We start from the raw sequence: 23,053 nt of genomic DNA, 5'->3' as shown, positions 1-23,053 counted from the left end.
ACAGGCGACAGGGTCGGGATTTATTAAAGTAAACAGTAAAGATCATGAGATATAACTTTATCTTTAGCCTTGTTTTTTTGCCTATGCTGCCTTCCCAGTAATCTCATTTCGGTCTTGAATACATGAGTCAGATGTCCACATGCAATCAGAGTATCTATTTCCTTCAAGTACCTGCCAAGTAAAACCATCCTGCGTGATCTGTGTGACCAGGAGGTGGCAGGCCTCACCCATGGGCCCCCTCGCCGAGGCTGGAACTGAAGCAAAACTCACACCTCGTCTTTTTGACTGTCGTATTTGTTTCATAAGTTGGCAATTTCATCATGTGGGAAAAGACCGACGCGAGTGATTCATCTGGGTTCACTCCCTGCGAAGGGTGTGGGCTGATTCATCCGAGGCTAACTAGTACTCAACATGTTGTGGGACTGTCATTAGTTGCGTGTATATATCATTTAGTATTCAGTATAAGACAAACAGTAATGAGTAAGGAACAGCACTCACCAAAACGTGTCAATCAATTTATAATGTCTGCTACACTCAGAGCACCGTGATACCGAACGTTTAGCTTCAGTCAGCGTTGACCCACCTGTGCCTTAAAGAGCTAACAGTTAGCTCACTTCCTCTACCTGTGCCCCCTCCCCTCCGATGGCGTCACCTGCCTCCGTAAGGGGCGTGTCCTCCGCCGAGGTGCCTCATTCCCGGTTCCTTCCACCTCACAAGAACATTTCTAGGAATAGCAGCAGAAAGCTGTGATTTAAGGTAAGGGGGGTTCTTGGAGTCGTGGTGTTGGGGTTTTTACAGGGACATTGTCTGTTTGGGACTGAATGAAAGACTTATCACGTCCCAGATGAGGACAAAATCCATTCGGATTGGGTCAGGTTGGGGCGGTTGTTACACGCAAAGAAGTTAATGGTTGATTTGTAGGAATTTATTGGACTATTATGGCTATGCTACGTCCTGCTTCACACTGCACAGCATTCTGTTATTACCAAAACGTAGGAATCACAAAAATGTTTAGGCCTTCCATTAGCTTTAGGGTGATGGAATTTTGAGTAAAAAAAAGATGCACGTTGCTTTTGGACATTGACATTCACGTATTGAAAAACAATTGTTCCAATATTAAGTCCGCTCTTACGGTGTGGTTTTGGTCTGTAAATGAAACACCTGTAGCCCACTGGCTACCTTTCTAAGCTATTACAATTATTATTACTATAACTATCGCATATTTGATATAAAACAGTAGTAATGCATTTTCTTTCTTCATGTTACAAACATTGTTTAATCCATCCAACTTTGGCCTTTATTGGACTAGAGATTCATCACGCTCCAACACATCTCAACAAGCCTTCGCTCAGCAGACATGCGAGCTCAAAACTTTTAAATGTACCCCCCCGGCCGCACAGGGAGGGAGCAGCGCTAAGAGAGCGGCGTGCGCTCATTTAACCGAGCCTCCCGGCTACACGGTTTCCCACTGTAACATTTCCACTGGGCTACAAACAAAAGAGGTATTTCTATTGATAGCCCCAGTCTAGACCACTGTGTGTGTGTGTGTGTGTGCGCTCGTTGACATCTCTTGTGGTTGGCCGAGCTGAGGATCGTGATGTGCATTGAGGGGGAGATGTGGAAACGTTGTTGTGGTCTCTCCTGCAGCAGATACGTGTCCCTGCTCGTCACACATTCCACAGCCGTACCCTCCCTGCTCCTCCCCCCCTCCTCCCCTCCTCCCCTCCTCCCCTCCTCCCCTCCCATCCCTTCGCTCCACAAATTACAATCCAGCAATGCCCAGAGCCGTAGTTACGCCTCGCTGTTCACAGCGGCCGTTTGCTGTGAGGATCACTGCGGTATCGAGAACACTGCAGAGGGAAGGACGGTTGAAATGTGCCCCACTGCTGCTTTGAAACACTGAGAGATCTCTGTTTGTTAACCGCCGGGCCAAGAAAATGTGGATGTTCCCACCGGATGTTGAGAAACACTTATCCGACTGACTCATGTTTTCAACCCAGATGTTTCCTAATCCTGCAAAACAAAAGAGAACGACAGCAGAGGCGTCACAGCGTAGTGGATTTCCCCGACCGTGTGATTAAAAAGAGACAGCCCGGGGTTTATTTCTCACTCCTGGTGTTGTGCTGTAATCTCTGTGCACCTCTTTCTCTTTAGAAACGGGGGCGTGATGACAGCCGCTGAGTATGGAGAGAAATCCTGGGAGCTGTCCGTGCAGGTGGATCAAAAAGATGGAGATGAGTCTATGAAATTTAAGCTGAGGGTGAAGGGGGACTTGCACGTCGGAGGCCTCATGCTTAAGCTGGTGGAGAAGATCAGTAAGTTCAATCCGTCACGCTCCGGTTTGGTTTGGTTTCCCGTGTAGCAGTGGGCCTCCACTGGACTACGCGGGGCCTTGAACCTCCCCCTGGTCTGTTAGTCCAGCCACACCCGTGTTTGCCCTGTATTCTTCTGCGCCACGGCGCTATTGTTCAGCCACAATGCGTCGGCTTTCGTAGCCCCGGGGGCCAAAGTTCATCTCCTTTACATACATTTAGAGGAGCTAATGCAGCGTGACGGATACTTTGGTAAGGATGTTTGAGCGGCGTGAGACGGAAACAGATGAAGCTCATCATCCGCGTGATGCCAGGTAGACTCGCACGAACCAAACTTGAATCATGCCCTCACACACCCGCACATCCAGCAAGGGCTTGTGTTGGCAGCGGATGTTGTAGTTACAAAGCCAGAGATCCGCATCAAGACCCTTTAAATGCGTTTGATCCGTTCTTCTGCAGAGGCTCCTCAGGACTGGTCGGACCATGCGCTGTGGTGGGAGCAGAGGAAATGCTGGCTGCTCAAGACCCACTGGACCCTGGACAAGTTTGGAATTCAGGTAGATTCCAAATGAATAATGTAATGTGATTAGAATTAGAACAGAAATAACTATTTGATATTTTGAGAGGGCATATTTTCCTGTCAAACGAAGCAGTGATGATCCTCAGTGTCTATTGTGTCAATCCTGCAGGCGCAAACCTTTTATCATACACATACGCTGTACACTTTTTGTGTAGCAAAGATCTACAGGTCAATGAGAAAGGAAAGATTCAAAATCCACCATTTTCCCTGGCAGGCGGACGCTGACCTGCGGTACACCCCCCAGCACAAACCGCTGCTGCTGCAGCTCCCCAACATGAAAACCATCAAGATGACCGTCAGCTTCTCCAGCGTGGTCTTCAAGGCGGTGGCGGAGATCTGTCAAATGCTCAGTGAGTTCCCTCCGTCCCTTTTCTTCCCCCGATCGCGGCGTCCCTTTTGCCGCTCTAAAATTGAGGCTCACCTTGCCTCCATATTGTCCCCCCCCCCCCTGCCCTCCCCATCTCAGACATCAGAAGATCAGAGGAACTGTCCCTGCTGAAGCCTCCCGACGACCCGTCCAAGAAGAAGAAGAAGAAAGACAAGAACTCGGCAGAGGAAGACATCTGGGACGTGGATTTGTTCGGCGGGGGGCCGGGGGGCACAGGTACCGTTTCTCAACGACGTCAGAAGAACGAAAGCCTCTCCGCACAGAAGCTGCTGACCTCGCTCCACTCAGGCTGATGCTCATCCTATAAAGAGAGAAAAAAGCAGTGGTGATGAAAGTGTTCATTTAAGGGTCCCAGAGTTAAAAGTCTTTATATTGAGATCTCAAAATACTCACAAACTTGCATAACTAAAGCTGAATAGATATTTTTCATTGCAGACAAAGACATGTTTAACAAATAACTTCGGGGATGTTCCTGGTTTGACCCGGGCTTTTTGCTTTTTGCCTGCAAATTTAAGTCAGAAGGATATTAATAATCTCTGTACAGTGAAACTTTCCGAGTAACTTCCGGCCCTAGAAGGGCTCGAATCTTCATCTCGACGAGTTACTTCTGCTGGAGGCGGCGAAGAGATGAGGAACACTTTGCAAAGCGCTGCGGAGATCTGACAGGCCACACTTTCCCTCCGTGAGATGTGAGAGAATCGCTCAGTGCGCCGCCACCTTCTCCCGACACAAACTCGCATCCGGTCCGGATTCCACAGCAACATGAAGATCCCCCTTAATGAGACCTTTTGATCTCTGCCCGTTTAATGTTGGTGCCGTCCCGGGTTTCACCGCGCCTCGCTTCCCTCTTAAAACACGATACGAAGGAAAGCTGAATCCCTTTTGGCAAACTGGATTTTAATCCTCCATCTGCTCTAATATTCTCCTTGAACAAGGCCCCATGCACAGTAAGACGATGACGGCCACCTACGACCCGGAGAACGGGATGCCGGTGTCGGCCACCAGCCTTTGGTTCGGAGAAAACCCCCTCGCCGAATCGCAGCCCAACTTGCCGCCCGCCGAGCTGGCTAAGATGTACCGGCCGCTCTCGCCGGTGGACAAAGCGCCCTACAGTGCAGGGTAGATGCAGAGAGGTCGTTTTTCTTTCTCTCTGCTCCACAAGCTCTTCTGATTATCTGTTTGTCTGTGATCGGCAGCTGGTTGGACTCCTCTCGTTCCCTCATGGAGCAAGATATCCAAGATGAAGAAAAGCTGCTGCTGCGCTTCAAGTACAACGTCTTCTTTGACCTCAATCCCAAAGTAAGAGGTGCCAAATGTGCTCCATTTTCACTCAATTTCAAGACTCTGAACTAAAATTGGAGCGTATGATGTTTGTGTGCTAGTACGACGGCGTCAGAATAACGCAGCTGTACGAACAAGCTCGCTGGTCCATCCTCCTGGAGCAGATAGACTGCACTGAGGAGGAAATGCTGATGTTTGCTTCACTACAGGTGAATAACGCGCCGTCACAGGTATCAAAGTCTGCATAGATCAGGAGGGAGAGTAAATTCTCCAGCTAAATTAAACCTCATGATTATTTATTTTAAACACTTAGACCCAAGCTCCGGCACGTCACATGTAAACTGGCTACTTATCACGGTGCGATTGGCACAATGTTAAATTGGATTAAACTATCTGTGCTCTATGTGCCGCTTAGGCTTTGAGTTGTATCCTTCCAGGAGAGCCAGCTTGGTGTCTGGATCCATTACATTACATTACACGTCATTTAGCTGCCGCTTTTATGCAAAGCGACTTACAATAAGTGCATTCAACCATAAGGGAGCAAACTCAGAAGAGCAAGAAACAAGTGCAATTTCCTCAAACAAGCCAATTTGCAACTTGCTATAGATAAGATGCCGTATAAGTACAATTTAAGTGCTACAATTTGTTAGTGTTTTAGTGGAGGTGGAGTCTGAAGAAGTGTGTCTTTAGTCTGAAGATGTGAAGGCTCTCTGCGGTCCTGGTGTCTTCAGAGAGCTCGTTCCACCATTTCGGAGCAAGGACAGCAAAGAGTGGAGATCTAGTCGAGTGTTGTGCTCTCAGTGAGGGAGGGACGAGCAGTCCGTGTTAGGACCAATCCATGTTGGGACGTGTCGAGACATGAGGATAATCCCAGTGGAGAGGTAGAGAGGTCGAATAGCAGTGGCTATATCGAATAGCAGTGGCTATATGGTGTCGGAGGTGAATAGGAGGCGGAGACGGGGGCCGAGTATAATGCAGTCAGTTCCAAGAGGAGACCTTCAAAGATGAATAAAGTAAAAACTTTCATTTGATTTCGTTCTCAGTATCACATCTGTAAACTGACGCTGTCGAGCGAACCACTGGACCACTCCAACGAGCCAGAGATAGATGAAGTCGAGGCCGCCCTGTTTAACTTGGAGGTGACACTTGAAGGCGGACTCGCAGACCGAATTCTGGTAAACATATTTTTATAGACTGTGACGCACTGGGATGAATGTTGCCGGTAATTTGAAGGTTTCAGGGGTCTGTTAAAGGTAGACCACCTGCTTTTTAAGCAGAAGATTGCATGTCTTAACACGGGGACACTGAGAAATCACGGGATGAATCATAGTTCTTTGTCCCCTCCCCAGGAAGACATTACAGACATTCCAGAGCTGGCAGATACCCTGCGGCTGTTTAGGTAAACCCACCTTTGTTCTTTTAATGAGGATTGCTGTTATGAATAACTCAAGTGAAAGATCTGGAATCTCAAATAGATGTTTTGCTTTCATTTCAACCTTCCCCTCTCGCATGATTTATAGAAATGGGTTTGACAATATTCTCTCTACAAATTGATTATGTGTAGCTGTGCCTCTGACATTATGGCTCATTACAGCTTATAGCGTGTCGGACAATTGATTCAAAGAAACAACGTTCCGTTGAGCTGCACGCTGATGTGAACGAACAAATGTCACTCATAACGTTTCTAAAACATTCATGCTTTTTCACTTAGTCTTAGGTTACAGCATTTATTGCAGCCGAAAAGCAACGATTTATTTGTGTTTCTTGCTGCCTTAAATCAGGCCCAAAAGACTGACGCTGCGTTCATACAAAGAATACTGGTTTGTATTCAAGGACACCACCATCTCTTACTACAAGAACAAGGAGACCTCCAGCGGAGAACCGTTGGAGCAGTTTCACCTCCGAGGTCAGTGGAGAAGAAGGAATAAAAAGCTTTCAGTTATATTCCACCTACAATTGCGTAGGGCGTTTCAGACTCATTTTATAGATTTTATAGACTCATTTTATTATTTACACTTACACATGTAGCATTAGCCTTGATTAGCAAATTAAATGAAGTAGATATCTAAATAACTAATAGCGAGGCGGAATAAGAAATATCTCGATACAGAAAAGGAAAACTAATAAGAACACTTCTTAATGTCTATAATGTTCTACATTGTTGAGGATTAATAACCCTCAATGTAAGTGTTCCCTCATTAATTAACTAGAAGTTGAATGTTGTACAGGTTGTACTATCCTGTATTGGTTATAGGACATTATGTAAATATCATACATCATAGTAAAAATAGAAAATGATGCATTCCTCTCTTTAAAACTGGGACAGTAGCCGCAGTTTTATTCTGTGATAATATTCACAGATCTGTTTCATCTTGCTTATCTTCTGCAGTTTGAGTCCACATTGAAAACCAAAGTTACTCTTGGAATTGATTTCTGTGTCAATGCGACAGGTTGTGAGGTTGTCCCTGATGTCAACGTGACAGAGAAGAAGTTTGGCATCAAGCTGCTGCTCCCTGTTGCCGACGGGATGAATGAGGTGTACATCCGATGTGACAACGTAAGACCCTCCTTTTTTTCCATGACATTTTCCAAACTGACATATTATGACTTTTTTTCAAAACATTTTTCCACCTAATAACTTTTTCATTTTTCGACCATACATTTTTTCAAAACATTTTCCGACCTTATATTGTTTGACTTTTTTTTCAAAAGAATTTCGGTCTCATATTTTGAATTTTTTTCCATGACGTTTTCCAAACTAAAATAATTTTTCGATTTCTTTTCAAATATTCCGAACTAATATTTGCTTTTTCAAAACATTCAACCAAATATTTAACTTTTTATCCCCATGACATTTTTGACCGAATATTTTTTTTACTTTTCTCCATGACTTTTTTTGACATACCTAATATTGTGACTTTTTTTTCAAAAAAATAATTGTCCTTATATTTAGAATTTTTTTCGATGACGTTTTCCAAACTAACATGGACATACATTAGAAAAAAAGTTTGGCCTAATATTATAACTTTTTTCTGTTTTATTGACCTTTTTTATTGAACATTTCGCCTTAAAAAAAACAAAACATTTTTACATATTGGCATTTTTCTTCGTTTTTCCATTACAATTTTTGACCTAATATTTTTTACTTTTTTCCATGAAAAATTTAGACTTAAAATATTCTGAAATAGTTTTACAAATTATTGTTTCAGCAAATTTTTTTCTCTTTTTATTTCAGCAAACGCAGTATGCAAAATGGAAAGCTGCATGTATTCTCGCCTCCAAGGGCAAGACGATGGCCTACAGCTCCTACAAGTCGGAAGTGAGGAACATCCAGTCCTTCCTGCAGATGAAGAGCCTGGCACCCCCTCCTGGTCAGGCCGCTCCTGACCTCAACGCAATGGAGATGAACGCTGAGTGTTTTTTCTCCCCGCGATACGCCAAGAAGCACAAAACCAAGCAGGTCGGTGTCTGGGCTACACGCAGCACACTGGGCTGCACAGCCATGAGCGTTTGAACTAAATACATTTGCTAAATCTGCCTGTGGTGATTGTTTTAAAGCTAACAGCACGAATCCTGGAGGCCCATCAGAACATAGCACGGCTGTCCCTCATGGAGGCGAAGATGCGCTTCATCCAGGCCTGGCAGTCGCTTCCGGAGTTCGGTATCAACTACTACATTGTCAGGTACAGTGCTTATTAATATCCAGGTATATTTAACACACAACTAGGGACATATTTGCACATCTAAAGGCTGTTTATGAATTATGATTTGGTAATTATTTCATCTGCTGGTCAGGTTCAAAGGCAGTAAGAAGGATGAGATTCTGGGGATCTCTTACAACCGTCTCATCCGTATTGACATGTCCTCCGGTATGCCCATCACCACGTGGAGGTTCGCCAACATGAAGCAGTGGAACGTTAACTGGGAAATAAGACAGGTGAGCGACCACTCATGATTTCTCTTCATCCAGGGATGCAGTTTTTTTGTCCGTACAGACGTTACTTCAGAGGTATTAATACGTTCTATGTGATTCCAGGTGACCATAGAGTTTGACCAGAATGTGTCAATGGCCTTCTGCTGTGTGAGCTGCGACTGCAAGGTGGTCCACGAGTTCATTGGTGGTTACATCTTCCTCTCCACAAGATCTAAAGACCAGAACGAGACGCTAGACGAAGAACTGTTCCACAAACTAACCGGAGGCCAAGAATGAGGAACGATCGAGGCCCGCAGGTCTTTTAGTACATATGTGCATGTAGCTGTGTTGTGAAAGTGCAGCATTCATCGACTGGAAACCTGACGACTGAGCGAATCACTGCCAAAGAAAATGTAATAATGTAAACTGTTAATGTAATGTGTTCACACGTAGACCATGTGTCATGGTATATCATACTGTGAACAGTTAAATCAGTTTACCCTGCACTAAACAATAATGGCATTCATGTAAATATTTAGTCAAGATTCTCTCAAAACTTGGATACGTTGATATTTGTAGGAATTCAGTTTTTTTTTAAGTGACAAAAAAGCTTTTTGTAAAACAATCATTAAAGAGTGTTTTTTTTAATGTATTTTACAACTTGTTTCACGTGTGTTCATCTGTTGTCATGCAAATACACCGTTTAAAGGCCGTTATAAAACACCAGATTGTGGCCTCTTGGTGGGAGATGAAGCGCCCCGAGCCTGTGCACGAGGTCACACATCTGCCGTGTTGTTGGCCTACATACTGTCAAAAAAGCGATTCAGCAGAACTCCTGTGGTGATAGGTAGTTTATCGAGTGGATGCTTAAATATAACTACATAATAAAAGTGTCATACAATCTAAAAAATAAATATTCTTAACATGACGACAGAATTATTCATTGTCCATTTTCAAATTAGTTCGGTATGTATAGTCTATAAGTTTAAAATACAAATACAACAACGATCTAGTTTATAAGCTAGCTAATTTTCTAAAAAATAAATATTCTTAACATGACGACAGAATTGTTCATTGTCCATTTTCAAATTAGTTCGGTATTTATAGTCTATAAGTTTAAAATAAAAATAAAAATCTAGTTTATAAACTGGTATATTTCTCATACGTTGCAATAATTTATATATTCCTCAACTTTAAATATCGTGTATCATGTCATTTAGTGATAAAAAAACAAGGTCAAAAACATGCTGAAATGTTTTCACAGAGTTTCTAAAAACAACTCTACTGGAAATACGTCATCGTACATCTCCTCGCTGAAGACCTTTCGGGGCTTGGTTCACTTACTTGATCTAAAATATATGCACAACTTTCATCATAATGTCGTTATTTCGTGCTGTTCCAAGTTTTTCTCTAAATGGAGAAAGTCAAACTCTCCCTCTGGAAGGCAGAAAGAGACATTCACGTTCATCGGTAACTCTGAAATCCTCAACCTGCCACCCACTCATCGCTCTTCGCTCCTATTGGCTGGCGCACTCAGCGACGCGCATCCGGCCAATCACAGAGGACGACGCTGCAGCGCTCGCATCGACCTGCGATCGTTTAGTCGTCCTGGGACGCTAGGGAAACGAAGGTTAGCACGTGGAAATCGGAATTTTTTTTGGGGGGGTAACAAGGGTAACTTGGTGCCTTCTGCTAAACGGTTTATCCCAACAACCACCCGGAAGAGAAGGTCACCCCCTCGGCTCACTGCTCCAGCGGTGCTTAATCATGGCGGACAACGTCGACGAGGACGCTCCGTACAGAATTAAAGAGGAGGACTACGTCGTGTTGAAACGGGGCGACATCTTCAAAGCCGTGCAAATTGTACCGAAGAAGTAAGTAAAACTAAACTAAAACTAACTCCGCGGGACGAAAGCCTCCATCGGAGCCACGCCCGGCGTCTCGCCGGCGACGCTCGCGCCGTTCAGCGGCGGCGTTGTTGTCATTGATCACCTCCACGTGACCTCCTGGCAGGAAGGTGATCTTTGAGAAGCAGTGGTTCTTCCTGGACAACGCCGTGGGGCAGCTGTACGGCAGCACCTTCGACATCGTGCCCGGGGGGACCCTGCAGCCGCGGAAGCCCAAAGACGCGGAGAGCCCCGCCGGTGTGTAACCTGCGGTTAAACGAACACACTCATCTCTCACACACAAACACACGTGTGACACTTCCAGATGAGGATCATTTAAAAAGACCCCCTTTCTTGTGTCGTTTCCAGATGCAAAGGAGGCGGGCACGGACAACAGGAACATTCAGGACGATGGCAAATCCCAGAAGCTGACCAGGGATGACATCGAGAACTTCAAGGAGCAAGGTCTAACAGATCAGGTATAGAAGTGTGCTTACAATCACACATTTGAGGTCTATTGCTAATGATAAGGAACCAGTGGGCTCGCTGCTGAGTGACACAGACGCATTGTTGTCTTTTGGCTAAAATGTTGAAGTGTAACAGAAAAGGTACTGGAGACTTTGTGTTTGCGCTCTACAGCAAATCATTCAGCAGCTTGTAGACAACAGCTCAACATTCATAGGGAAGACCAAATATGCCCAGGACAAGTACATCAAGAAGAAAAAAAAGAAGTGAGTCACTTCCGATGATGCACCCACAATTTGTTTCAGACACAAGTATTAATACAAAATCACTCATCGGTAGTTCCCATTCTTGTGCTTCTCCAGGTATGAAAACATCGTAACGATTCTAAAACCGTCCTGTCGCATCCTGGCCTTGATGTACCACGGCCGGGAACCAGGGAAGATCTGGTGAGTCACCTGAGAGGTTTGTCTCCCGACGGGGCGGAGCGGGGCGGGGCGGACGTGTGACGCCATGCGTGTGTTTTCCTGTGACGCAGCCACCTCAGGTACGACACGCTTGCCCAGATGTTGACCCTGGCGAACATCCACGCGGGCAGCAAAGTTTTGGTGTTCGAGACCTGCGCCGGCCTGTTGCTGGGATCCGTCATGGAAAGAATGGGGGGTACGTGGTGATGCGAGCGCCTTTTTGTATATAAAAAAGGATGCATTTGGACTTTTGTGGCCCGTGGCGTCATTTGCCTCCTCCTTCCTCCGCCAGGCTACGGCTCAGTGATCCAAATGTACCCGGGAGGTGGCCCCGTGCGGGCGGGTGTGGAGAGCTTTGGCTTCCCTGCACATTTTCACGATACGCTGCACGAGTTTCCCGTCTGCCATGTCAACGCTCTCCTGGCGGGCACCCTGGACACCGCCCCCCCCAAAGACGCCAGTGCTGGTAGAGACGCCGTTACTGGTTCCTAACTGGTTGTAGCTTTGTTTTGAAATGAAGTTATTTTACAAACTACAATCCACGCTTGGAAGATGTCAGCTGTAGATGATCGCCCTCGTCGTTGCAGATTCAACGCAGTCCGACGCGGCGGGAGAGGAGGAGCCGGACCCGCCGACGACCGAACCGACGAGCGGTCCGCAGGAAGTGAAAATGGAGACGAACAGTGCCGCTGATGACGTCTGCGACCCGGAGAAAGAAGCGCGGGAGAAACGCATAGAAGCCAAAGTACGGCCTTTTTACTCGCTTTACTCGGGACATTTATTAATAACCGCATTGGATCTTGAAGAGCGGGGTCAACGTCTTTCCTTTGTGCCGCGTCTTTAGGCCGAGGAAAGAAAGGTGAAGCAGGAGGAGAAGAGGAAGAAGCTGGCGTCCGCTGCTGCCCTGCTGGAAGGCAGGAATGCCGACGGGTTAGTTCCGGTTGTGTTTAATTAATAAGCGATGAACAACTGAACGATCTGTTAAGCGTGTCCGCGAAAGTCTAAAAGTGAGTGTAAGATGAAGGACTTTTTTTAATGATTGATGGGCGGGAGGCGTCGCGAAGGTGACAAGCGAGCCAGAAGTACGAGTATCGATCGGCTTCCTCTACATCACAGCACTTATATCAACGGAGGCCAGATGTCCTGAATCAGCCTCTCTCACTGACTGCTATCCAGCCACATAAAGGACGGAATGAATGTGCGCAGTATTCCCTAAATCAGCAAGTCTATCGGCAGTAACTGTCGTACAGCATCAGTGAGCTGAATCACACCGGCCGACACATTTCCGATAGCAAAGTGTTGACGGCGTGTTTCATGCTGGACCGGTTCCATGTAATTCCGTTTGCTCCCCGCGTGCAGGTTGGTTATAGCCAGTCGCTTTCACCCGTGTCCCGTCCTGATGGGCATGCTCAAGTTCCTCGCCCCCTCCAGGCCTTTTGTGGTCTACTCCCAGTACAAAGAGGTAAGATCGTGATGCGCGGGGGGGGGGGATTTACTGGCCTTAGATTCGCCCGCGTGGATCTCTCATTAGCTGCTGCCGCGCAGAGTTAATTTTAATTGCTTAGAGTTCCAGTGAGAAACGTCCCGTTGGATGTCCGCAGGGGAAATTCCAGTCCTGCCACAGTTACTATTAAGACTCTCCGCGGGGTAAAGTCCTGCTGTAAAAGGCTCTGGCTGATGTTAACGGAGGTTGCATTGACTTGCATTGTGATATTTAACCCAAATAATTAAAATAATTGTCTTTTTATGCAAATGACAATTTAAATGTCTAAGTGTTTACAGTCTGGAGCCTTGATGTCAATTATAGTTCCTGGAAATACAATTAAGTTTGACATGTGAGGCTTTCAAAAATATTAAAAGTTGGCAGAGGAAATTGCAATCGGTGCATCTGTTTACAATCACATCCGTGCCCTTGTTCGCGCTGTTGTGCTGATGTTGCTAAACGGTGTGTGTGTGTGTGTGTGTGTGTGTGTGTGTGTGTGTGTGTGTCCATCCGCAGTCCTCTTCTAAATACTCCTTCTTCCCCGCCTCCCACCTCTGCAGCCGCTGATCGAGTGCTACACAAAACTCAAAGAACAAGGCGGCGCGGTGAACCTCAGGCTCGCAGACACGTGGCTCAGACATTATCAGGTAAAACCTTTTTCATTTCAATTCCTCTGAACCGTGTCTTCAGTTTGAGTTACGTTGTTGAAGCTGCTTTCACGGTGCTCACCGTCACCGCTTGGACCACGATGTCTCGTCGCTGATGTTTCTCAGATGAGTCTTTTTTTTCAGCGCCAATAAAAACCTCCCTTCACCACTACTCCTTATCTTCTTATCTATTTGTTTTGCAGACAGACTTTACATGGTGATGGTGTATCAGTGGCAATCTAAGTTTATTACAAAGTTAAGACGAGAACTAACGGCCTTCATTTATTGCACATTAAAAGGTTTCTTCTCCTGGACAATTAGATGAGTCATCAGCACCGTTACAAACATTCTCCGTTGGGTCACTAATTGTTTTCTGCGCCCTGCTCTTTGTTTACTGCTGGAGGAAGAAGATCTGATCCTCGTCAAATTGTGAAACTTTCTTTCCCAGAGACGCGTCTCCTGACTGTTTGATCGTCTCGTGTCCCTAGGTGTTGCCTAACAGGACGCATCCCGTGCTACTGATGAGCGGCGGCGGGGGCTTCCTCCTCTCGGGAACGACGGTGGCCGCGGACGCCCCCAAACCCGCCGGCGCCCAGCGAGCCGAGGGCCCGGCGCCGAAGAGGCTCAAAGTGGCGTAAACGGATACGGAGGAATCAGATCTTTTTTTTTTCCGCCATCGACTTCTTTCGGCTGATTTGACGCCTCCGGTGTGAGCGAGACGCCGTGTCTGGTTCGCGTTCATCATCCTCCATCTTGCGTGGAGGAAGGCGTAATGGCGAGGAGTCGCCCGTAAGCCAGTTTAGCTTTTGTATTCTGTAACGAGCTGCAGGAGGAGTCTTTGTGTGCGATGAGGGTAAACAACGCATTTGTTTCTCGTGCCTCGAGGCGATCTGTGAAAGCTTTTCTTAAAGTTAATGGTCTCCACCTTCTAGTTTTTTATTTTTATTATTTTTTTTATCCCTGCAGAAAGGTCTATTTGTTTGATGGTCCAGCTGCTGGTGCAGCTTGACTGTGGGTGACATCTGTATCTGCACAGAATAAAAAACGCAGTACAAAAAGAGACTTCTGTGTGAACACTCGTTTTCTTCTTTTTAAATCATGAAATCATTTGAGATATTTGTTTGGTCCCAGAATAATTTATTTTTATTGAGTGCAGACTGATCAAACTCTTCAGAACACGATGATTTGAATCATTCATCTCAGATGCATATTTTTGCAATCTCACATTTGTCCATATTATATATTTATATGTTAACATCAAAACCATTTCCATGCTGAGTAATTTGAGAACACCAAAATATCACAAATACACTGATAAACAAGCTGCTTTTTTGGCTCCAGATTTTTTTTTCTTTTATCACTGTAAGCGTACTAAATTAGCTGACATACAGTAAGACGCAGCTCTTCTCCGCTGGTCCGTTTTGAAGAAGCTCTGCGTTCTGTTTCAAGCACTTGTGATGTCATGCAACTTGGCAGCGATCTTCTGCAGCTCCGTGTCCATTGTTGCGAGGTTTTCCAGCTCTTTCCCCTGAAAAACACGGTTAGCGAAACATCAAGTAAACACCTCCGCTTTGTAATATCAAATCATGTTTTATTATTTCCCCCTGTCCCCCTTGCAATAGAAATTATGATTACATTATCAGAAAATGGACTTGTTTACTGATGACTCTAAAAAAATCTGCATGAATTGGTCATTTAGTTAAATAAACATTGTTTTATCTTCCTTTGAGCCGTGGTGCCGTTTAGTTAACGTCGCTGTTTTTCTCCTCCAACGTGATCAGAGAGGAGGTCTCTGTAATGGCCTTATTATGGCTTTGATTGCTCTGGGAGGCCATAATCAGGAGGTCCTTTCGTGTGATTACTGCCGCAGACATAAAAAGCTGACGTGAAAAGTGCAAACAGAAGGGGGCCGGTGTCATAGAGAGGTGCCGAAAAGAAACGACTTGAACGGGGCAATAAAAGCTCTTCCAGAGAGGACGAACGCTTCGCTGCTCAGCTGCACAGCTTTTGATGTGCATTTGAACAAATGCTCTGCAGGCCTGACATCTCCACAGACATTCCCATAATGAGGATGCCCGAGTGCACCTGATGCTTGATAAGCTAAATATATAGGGTAAGAGTTTTTTTCTATATATTTAAAACACACACGTCTCTATTCTGAATCTTTTCTGTATTGCCAGTTTGTTTTTCTGGCTCCTATATGGTCTTCAACAGCAACTATAAACATCAGTGGTGATAACTGTGTATGTTCAGCTCGGGCCAGTGGTCTAGTTAGAGCTTTGACAAAGTGAGCATGACAGCAAATGCATCCTCACATCAGTCATGAAGGTCCTTTTCCTGCAGTTTTTCTTACCTCCTGCAGGGTCAGTGGTCTCTGGTGCATGCTCCTCTTGGGCTCCTCTTGGTTCGAGAGGTGGGCCAGCTGGTTCATCTTATAGCTCACTAACTTGGCCAGTTCGTCCATCTGAACACATTCAGGGCAGAATCGAGACTTTTCCTCTAACAAACTACAATGCGTGGCAAAATAATGATCTGCTAATCAATATTTCAAAAAAGAAAAGTAATATTTGATTCACATGTGTATGTAAATATATGCAGGCTGAATTAAATCCAGCCTGTAATGCGTACCTTGTTCGAGGTTGCAGAGTGCTCATCTGAATCCCTTTTGTACCAGGCAGGATGGTAGAATCCTCTATAAATCCAGGGATTACGCTTCTCAGCCAGATACCTGAAAAACAACCCCAATTAAACGCTGCTCTACCAACATTTCATGTCAGCACATGAACACTGCCAAAGGTTGGTTTGGTCCCAGCTGACTGCAGACCGCTGTTACTGAGCCATGCAAGTCTTTGTGCTTGTGGAATTAAAGAGAGCAGAGTTGGTCCGAAATGAAGAACGATAGAAGTACCTCATTGCTTCGTCCTTGTCCTCAGTTTCCTCGGAATCTCCCCCCTGTTCAGCGTCATCTTCAGACGAGCCTCCGCCGCGCTTGTGGAATTTCTTTTTATGGTGGTACCGATGTGTCGGTTTCCATATGCGCTTTTCGATCCCTGCCTCTTCTGCCCCGTGTCGCTTGTCGACGCCCCAGTCCTCCTGGCTGCGTTCCCCTTCCAGCTCATCTCTCGCCTCCTCTGCGAGCTCTTCGTACCGTTTGGGTCTCCTCTGGTGGAACCTGCCGGCCCTCCAGTCCCGTTTGTCAAGCCCCCAAGATTCCTGGCTGCGTTCCTCGTCGGGCTCCTCGCCCACTTCTTCAGAGAGATCTTCGTCCCGTTTGGGTCTCTTCTGGTGGTACCTGCCGGCCCTCCAGTCTCTCTTTTCCCTTCCAGTATCAAAGTCCCAGTACTCCTGGCTACGTTCCTCATCGGGCTCTTCCCTGGCTTCTTCGGAGAGGTCTTCGTCCCGTTTGTGTCTCCTCTGGTGGTACCTTCCTGCCCTCCAGTCCCTCTTGTCGAGACCCCAGGATTCCTGGCTGCGTTCTTCGTCAGGCTCTTCCCTGGCTTCTTCGGAGAGGTCTTCGTCCCGTTTGTGTCTCCTCTGGTGGTACCTTCCGGCCCTCCAGTCCCTCTTGTCGAGACCCCAGGATTCCTGGCTGCGTTCTTCGTCAGGCTCTTCCCTGGCTTCTTTGGAGAGGTCTTCGTCCCGTTTGTGTCTCCTCTGGTGGTACCTTCCTGCCCTCCAGTCCCTCTTGTCGAGACCCCAGGATTCCTGGCTGCGTTCTTCGTCAGGCTCTTCCCTGGCTTCTTCGGAGAGGTCTTCGTCCCGTTTGTGTCTCCTCTGGTGGTACCTTCCGGCCCTCCAGTCCCTCTTGTCGAGACCCCAGGATTCCTGGCTACGTTCTTCGTCAGGCTCTTCCCTGGCTTCTTCGGAGAGGTCTTCGTCCCGTTTGTGTCTCCTCTGGTGGTACCTTCCTGCCCTCCAGTCCCTCTTGTCGAGACCCCAGGATTCCTGGCTACGTTCTTCGTCAGGCTCTTCCCTGGCCTCTTCGGAGAGGTCTTCGTCCCGTTTGTGTCTCCTCTGGTGGTACCTTCCGGCCCTCCAGTCCCTCTTGTCGAGACCCCAGGATTCCTGGCTACGTTCTTCGTCAGGCTCTTCCCTGGCCTCTTCGGAGAGGTCTTCGTCCCGTTTGTGTCTCCTCTGGTGGTACCTTCCGGCCCTCCAGTCCCTCTTGTCGAGACCCCAGGATTCCTGGCTGCGTTCCTCATCGGGCTCTTCCCGGGCTTCTTCGGAGAGGTCTTCGTCCCGTTTGTGTCTCCTCTGGTGGTACCTTCCTGCCCTCCAGTCCCTCTTGTCGAGACTCCAGGATTCCTGGCTGCGTTCACCGTCGTCCTGCTCCTCTGGCGGTTCGTCGCTGCGCTTGTGGAGCTTCTTCTTGTGGTGGTAGCGGTGTGTGGGATTCCATATGCGCTTATGTCGTTCCTCCTCATCCTCGGCCCCATGCCTTTTTTCCACGTCCCAGTACTCTTGGCTACGCTCTTCCTCTGGCTCATCCCCTAAAGGTTCCTCATCTCGTTTGGGTTTCCTCTGTAGGTATCTAGGCCTCCAGCTCCGCTTCTCTCTCTCTTCACCTCCGTCTCCTTCTGATCTCCTTTCATCGAGCCCCCAGCTCTCCTGACTGCGTTCGTTGTCTTCCTCCTCTTCTCCACGTTTGTGCTTCTTCTGGTGGTATCTTCCAGCCCTCCAGCTGCTCCTCTTCTCCCGCTCCTCTTCCTCCTGATTGTCGTGTCTCTTCTCCTTTTCGTCTCCGAGACTCCAGGATTCTTGGCTGCGCTCGTCTTCTGGGATTTCTCTTTTATCCTCGATGGATTTCAGGAGAGCCTCGATGTCTTTTACATCTGCTCCCTTTGGCGCGTCAGGATCACTGTTGGCCGTCTCTCCGTGAGTTGCTGCCACCTCGATGCTCTTCTTGTCCAGCGGAGAGTGTTGAACCCCTATGACAGAACAAAAAAAAAAAAATCTTAGTGTGGCTCTGAGACTCAATCCTTTTGGGCAATTCCGGTGTTGTATGTGATGATTCATCACTTGTTTAACATGTATGTTAAATTAATTGTGTGGGAGGCACGTGAATGTTTTTAAAACCCTCTTTTGAAACGGGGAGGCAGCATGAAATATGTAAGAAGTAATAATAATTATAGCTTTATTTTGTCACCGCTGATGAAGACCAAAAAAATCTTTGAAGTTTCTTCGTTTGTGTTTGAATCTCCTCAATCTCTCATGCAAACTGACAGTTAAAAGAGTGCATTGATGCTTTAAATAAGCCTCTTTACCGTCCCCAGTCACAGTGACAAATCCGGCTGTTTTGAGCTACCAACCTGCTCGGAGGATGTCTTTGCATTCCTGGTCCAGCTGAGAGTCCGGTTTGGAGAGAGCTTTGGACAGGACTTCAACCAGGCAGCGTGTTACCTGCGACAAACAAACAAATACAGCAGAAATGCAGCTGCCTTCATTCATGCAAAGCTGCTTTTTTTCATTTCAATGATCGAAATTGCATACCACATCTTCTCTCTGCCCCGCTTTTCCCACTGGAAGCGCTAGATTTTCTGCATGAGAAAAAGAAACAAAAACACGTTTATTTAACCGCACGAGGGACGCGTGAAACAAAGTGGAGGAGCTCTCCGTGGTCCTGAACTGTGAGCGACAAACTTCGCAGCCGTGAAAACCGTCACCTACTCGTCAACAAACACGCCACCACAACGACAATCAGTCTCATCTTGGCGAGCTGAAGGTGCGTCCAGGACAGCGTGAGGGAGGAGAAGAGAAAAGCCACTGCTCGGGACCCTGCGGAGCGGCGGGGTGAGCTGCGCTGACCGGGCGCCTGCTGCTCTGAGGACCGGAGCGGAGGAGCGCCTCTAATAAAGAGAGGAGCGGGGGGGAGAGGGGGAGAGGGGGGGGGGGGGGGGGGTCCGCTGCGTTGATGTCACGACTCGTTGGACCCGGAGTCTGAGTGAAATCTGATGCCTCCACAGTGTTGACATTTGAGGGGGGGGGGGGGGGGGGGGGCGAATTAGCGATTAGTGTCACGGTTCATTCAGGTGACAATCCGAAGCGATTTTTGGAGACGGCGGAGTTGCTGCGTGTTTGGGTTTAATGCCGTGACATGCCGGAGGACAGGCAGGTACGGGGGGGGGGGGGGGGGGACATCACGATGGTTTGTGCACTCTTCTGCAATGCCCTGAAACTCTCCCTTAACATAAAAAACGACCACACTTTGGAGAAAGGTTGATTCAGTTCAGTGTGTTGATGGTGTTGTTATTCCCCTGCGGAGAGAAATACTTTATATGAACGTTAAATCATACATATTCATAATCTCTGGTCTTATGTAACACATCCGGATTATTAACTGCAGTGTTGACCTACATTTCATGTTTGCTTAAATGATATGGACTAACGTAGGATGTATTTACAGAAAAGGTTGAATAAGTGTATGGAGCTCCAATAGTTGGAATTAAACCCCTCAATAATTCATTTAGCTTTCGGCTCATTCGGTCTGGTTTCCCATGGGACCATGTGAGCTCCAGCACCAGTGAGAAAAACTAGTGAATGAAGACATCGATCGGCTGGTTGTTGTAGTGAACACTTCTTTGTAAGGACGGTAATCGGAACATCTCAAACTTGTTTCAAATTCCCAACGTTGCATAAGGAGTAATGCATGAACAGTATTGTGATCGCCACATGAGAATGCCCGAGCTGGGATGAGCTGATGTGTGCAGCGGCGGAGCTCAGAATTCTCGGCTCAGCTCGGCTCAGAACATTCAAACTGACATGGCATTTTTTATTTTTGCCACTTTATTCTCAGTAATTTGTTCCTATTCTTTCATTACGACCTCAAGAACAACCCGTGTCGTTTTTTATAATCCGAGGGTCTCATAGAACTTTGATTGTTTTACGCTGCGTTGCGCTACATCAGTAATCATGGCTGGCAGTTTTTGGGGGCTTTAAACACTTCTGCTCCCAACTGTCCTTGAATGACTCTTCCTTCAAAAAGGGTCCTTTTGGTGAAAGAAACAAAGAACCCTTGAAAACACCACTCTTTCAAACAAGAGATCGCATATCTTCCAAGACTCATATATTTTGTACATACATGTGTGTGGGCCTCTGTGGATGCTTAGAAATGCACGTTGATGTAAATGTTTACATGGCGGGTTTACACAGCAAGCACTGACCTTTATATATGGCAAAGTAAATTCATATTCAATCATGTCTTGGAAGCCATAAACCCAGAAAGAGCAACAGCTGCGAGTAAAACGAGAATATCATGCTCCATAAATCTGCTCCCTGGCAGGCAGGCTCCGTTATGTTAACTGAAATAATTACCGGTCAGGGCATAAAGCGACATCACAAACCCCAAGCACTATGTGCTAATGCAAAGCAGCCAGTGAGCCTCCCGAGGGACAGATTTGTGTGTTGTTGAGGATCAACAGCACGTCAGCATGTGTTGGAGAACGCGTGTGCACTCACACGTGTGTGTGTGTGTGTGTGTGTGTGTGTTTTGTGGCCTGACTGCTACTGCGGCAGGCCTGATTAATATTTCAGTACGCTGTGAAGATATAGGAGCTACAGGCGAGGGGCGGGTGTCTGCAGCGACGCCCCCCCCCCCCCCCCCCTCAAAACCCCCTACATCACGACCTGTGCCTGAAGAATCCCCTGTGTTAGGAAACTACTGAGGGACTCTGATGATAGTTTGAGAACACGAGGGGAGTCTGTGTTTGGTCATCTGTCGCCACACGCACACACCTTTGGTCGACGTCTGTCTGGTCAGTTGGTCTTTTTATATTGAGGTGATATCCCAAGCAAAGTTCTAATTGGCAAACACCCGTCCATCCGGGACATCTTCATAATTGCTGAAAAAATAATGCAACATAACAGTTTGACAGCAGAAAGAAAATATGACAATGTGTCTTACATATTATTCAAATGTACTAATTTTTATACTATGATGTATTCATTAAATTACTGATTGTATTATTGATTTGTATGTCGTTTTTAACATCAGAGCAAAGAAAGCGTTTGATTCCTGAAATGCGATCATGGTAAAATTCATAAGAAATGGTAAGAGTACAGTACATTTTGAAGCGTTTGGGGATTTACATCTAGCGCCATCATCAGGTCAAAATGTAACTACCTGTAAAACTAAATATAAATTGCTATTACTAAATACAAATTGCTACTTTATGCTATTTAGTAAACAATAATACGGTTACCTAAGATGGTGAACATGGTAAAGATAGCCAGCTAGGCTCCAAAAACCTCGGCATATTAGCATGTCAACGTTAGCATTTAGCACAAAGCATTTTAGTAATTTTAGCCCCTTTTATTCTGTTGCAGAATCGGAGCACTCCCGTGTTGGAAAATAGGCAGCAGAAAAAGAGCAGAATGGTTCGTGGATCCATGCAGGTGCCGTTATAAAGCTCCTTGGTTGTTCATTCATCATGGATGACGGAGGGCTTCCACTCAGGACACAATGCTATTAGCATCACTATTGTAGCAGCAGGGTGCTCTATCAATAGGAACCGAAAGGCCAGCAGCACAATATTAATATGGCCCATAAAAAGGTCTGATTTATTGCAGGATTTAAATGATCCTCATTACCAGACAGACAGGTGAAGGCTAATTACAATGTGCAAACCTTAATGATCAGATCTCCTTCTCACATCCTTTAGCTCCTATCTCCTCTTTCTGTTGTAAATCAGAGTACGACATGAATTGAAACGTGGAAAATGAAACTTTTTATATTTGAATCGAGGATTTGTGGTGTGTGTGTGTGTGTGTGTGTGTGTGTGTGTGTGTGAGGAACTGCAGACCACAGAGTCCTTCTGCCATCATTCAAGAGTTTTTCAATCTTTTATTATTTAGCACGTTGTGTTTTAGTTGTTTCCTTTCAGTAATGTGAGTAAAAGTGAAGAATATGATGACGTCTTTGTAGAGAAAAGAAAGATGAGTAAAAATGATGAAAGCTAAATGTGAATAAATTATGAATGCGGCAGAGTGGTTCGGTCTCTATAAAAATTATTATGACACCTCTAAAAGTTAATTGTCTATGGAAGAAAAATGTCTATTGAGCCAGTTTCCCTGTCGCAGCTACTGAAAAGCTCTCCCAGGGATTTAGCCACAGGGCAATTCATGCATAAATGGTAACAATAAAATATATAGAAGGCCACTTTTTATGTTTGGTGCAACTTGAGTAATGCAACATGTTTTTTTTTGTCTTTGTTCACACGGTTGTATTTAGCTGTGTTTCCTCTTACAGCCCTTACTGCAGTGCGGGAACAGCTCTTTTTTAATGGGGTTAGCTGTTGACTGAACTGTGCAAGTGAAAGTTAAGGACGATAAGTCAACACTGCTCAGCACAGTGGACGGTATCTCCATCTAAAGATCCATTATATAGTACACGCCTATATCAATGTAGAGATTGTGATACGGTCCCCTACTGTGAAACCTTTAATACCTTAAGGAAAAGGGTAAAAATACCCGCTACACAATAAACAAGGAAATACTGTGTTAAATAACACTCGTACACTCATTATCGTATATTCAAGTTTGATTGTGAAATTCTCTTTTCTCTCTTTTTGTAGTCGTCAAACCTGTAACAGTTATTATCTTATACTCTGTTTGATTTGATTTGTTAACAGTGAGTGAT

At 46.0% G+C, this 23,053-nt stretch overlaps 3 protein-coding genes across 4 annotated transcripts; 2 read left to right on the top strand and 1 right to left on the bottom strand.

The window, feature by feature from the left end:
- The first annotated feature begins 624 nt into the window (after positions 1-624).
- On the top strand, positions 625-9,134 carry fermt1 (FERM domain containing kindlin 1). 2 transcript variants are annotated; one of them, XM_040161262.2, is made up of 16 exons: positions 625-756; positions 2,155-2,315; positions 2,772-2,869; positions 3,107-3,242; positions 3,359-3,496; positions 4,216-4,399; positions 4,477-4,579; positions 4,663-4,770; positions 5,605-5,736; positions 5,911-5,960; positions 6,343-6,467; positions 7,012-7,118; positions 7,797-8,021; positions 8,120-8,244; positions 8,357-8,498; positions 8,598-9,134. In XM_040161262.2, exons 2-16 carry the CDS (start codon positions 2,168-2,170, stop codon positions 8,769-8,771), a joined length of 1,995 nt encoding a protein of 664 aa, XP_040017196.2. In that variant the 5' UTR covers positions 625-756; positions 2,155-2,167; the 3' UTR covers positions 8,772-9,134. The 2 variants fall into 2 exon arrangements, with proteins under 2 accessions (XP_040017196.2, XP_077949700.1); XM_078093574.1 differs by lacking the exon at positions 625-756 and having other exon boundaries at positions 1,782-2,315.
- A 759-nt stretch (positions 9,135-9,893) lies between these two features.
- trmt6 (tRNA methyltransferase 6 non-catalytic subunit) lies at positions 9,894-14,477 on the top strand. Its single transcript, XM_040160734.2, has 12 exons — positions 9,894-10,348; positions 10,488-10,618; positions 10,730-10,839; positions 11,000-11,091; positions 11,188-11,271; positions 11,361-11,485; positions 11,582-11,755; positions 11,877-12,034; positions 12,134-12,219; positions 12,649-12,751; positions 13,333-13,419; positions 13,908-14,477. Exons 1-12 carry the CDS (start codon positions 10,242-10,244, stop codon positions 14,055-14,057), a joined length of 1,407 nt encoding a protein of 468 aa, XP_040016668.1. The 5' UTR covers positions 9,894-10,241; the 3' UTR covers positions 14,058-14,477.
- A 58-nt stretch (positions 14,478-14,535) lies between these two features.
- Positions 14,536-19,359, bottom strand: chgb (chromogranin B). Its single transcript, XM_040160731.2, has 7 exons — positions 19,087-19,359; positions 18,910-18,956; positions 18,729-18,819; positions 16,328-18,347; positions 16,048-16,147; positions 15,773-15,883; positions 14,536-14,947 (listed from the first exon to the last, which is right to left on the bottom strand). The coding sequence occupies exons 1-7, from the start codon at positions 19,124-19,126 to the stop codon at positions 14,864-14,866; spliced, it is 2,493 nt and encodes an 830-aa protein (XP_040016665.2). The 5' UTR covers positions 19,127-19,359; the 3' UTR covers positions 14,536-14,863.
- Between the last annotated feature and the right edge of the window lie 3,694 nt (positions 19,360-23,053).

The sequence above is a fragment of the Gasterosteus aculeatus genome, chromosome 18 (assembly GCF_964276395.1).
Source record: "Gasterosteus aculeatus chromosome 18, fGasAcu3.hap1.1, whole genome shotgun sequence".
Lineage (NCBI taxonomy): Eukaryota > Metazoa > Chordata > Actinopteri > Perciformes > Gasterosteidae > Gasterosteus > Gasterosteus aculeatus.
The sequence above is the reverse complement of the archived record's forward strand: the minus strand, read 5'-3'. Positions and strand labels throughout refer to the sequence as shown.

Coding starts and splice junctions, on each gene's coding strand:
- fermt1 (XM_040161262.2), top strand. CDS start 2,168: ATGACAGCCGCTGAGTATGGAGAGAAATCCTGGGAGCTGTCCGTGCAG. Junction 4,400..4,476: donor AAAGCGCCCTACAGTGCAGG/GTAGATGCAGAG, acceptor TGTGATCGGCAG/CTGGTTGGACTCCTCTCGTT. Junction 5,961..6,342: donor GATACCCTGCGGCTGTTTAG/GTAAACCCACCT, acceptor GCCTTAAATCAG/GCCCAAAAGACTGACGCTGC.
- trmt6 (XM_040160734.2), top strand. CDS start 10,242: ATGGCGGACAACGTCGACGAGGACGCTCCGTACAGAATTAAAGAGGAG. Junction 12,752..13,332: donor TCTACTCCCAGTACAAAGAG/GTAAGATCGTGA, acceptor CCACCTCTGCAG/CCGCTGATCGAGTGCTACAC. Junction 13,420..13,907: donor CGTGGCTCAGACATTATCAG/GTAAAACCTTTT, acceptor TCGTGTCCCTAG/GTGTTGCCTAACAGGACGCA.
- chgb (XM_040160731.2), bottom strand. CDS start 19,126: ATGAGACTGATTGTCGTTGTGGTGGCGTGTTTGTTGACGA. Junction 16,148..16,327: donor GACAAGGACGAAGCAATGAG/GTACTTCTATCG, acceptor GTTGTTTTTCAG/GTATCTGGCTGAGAAGCGTA. Junction 15,884..16,047: donor ACTCTGCAACCTCGAACAAG/GTACGCATTACA, acceptor GAATGTGTTCAG/ATGGACGAACTGGCCAAGTT.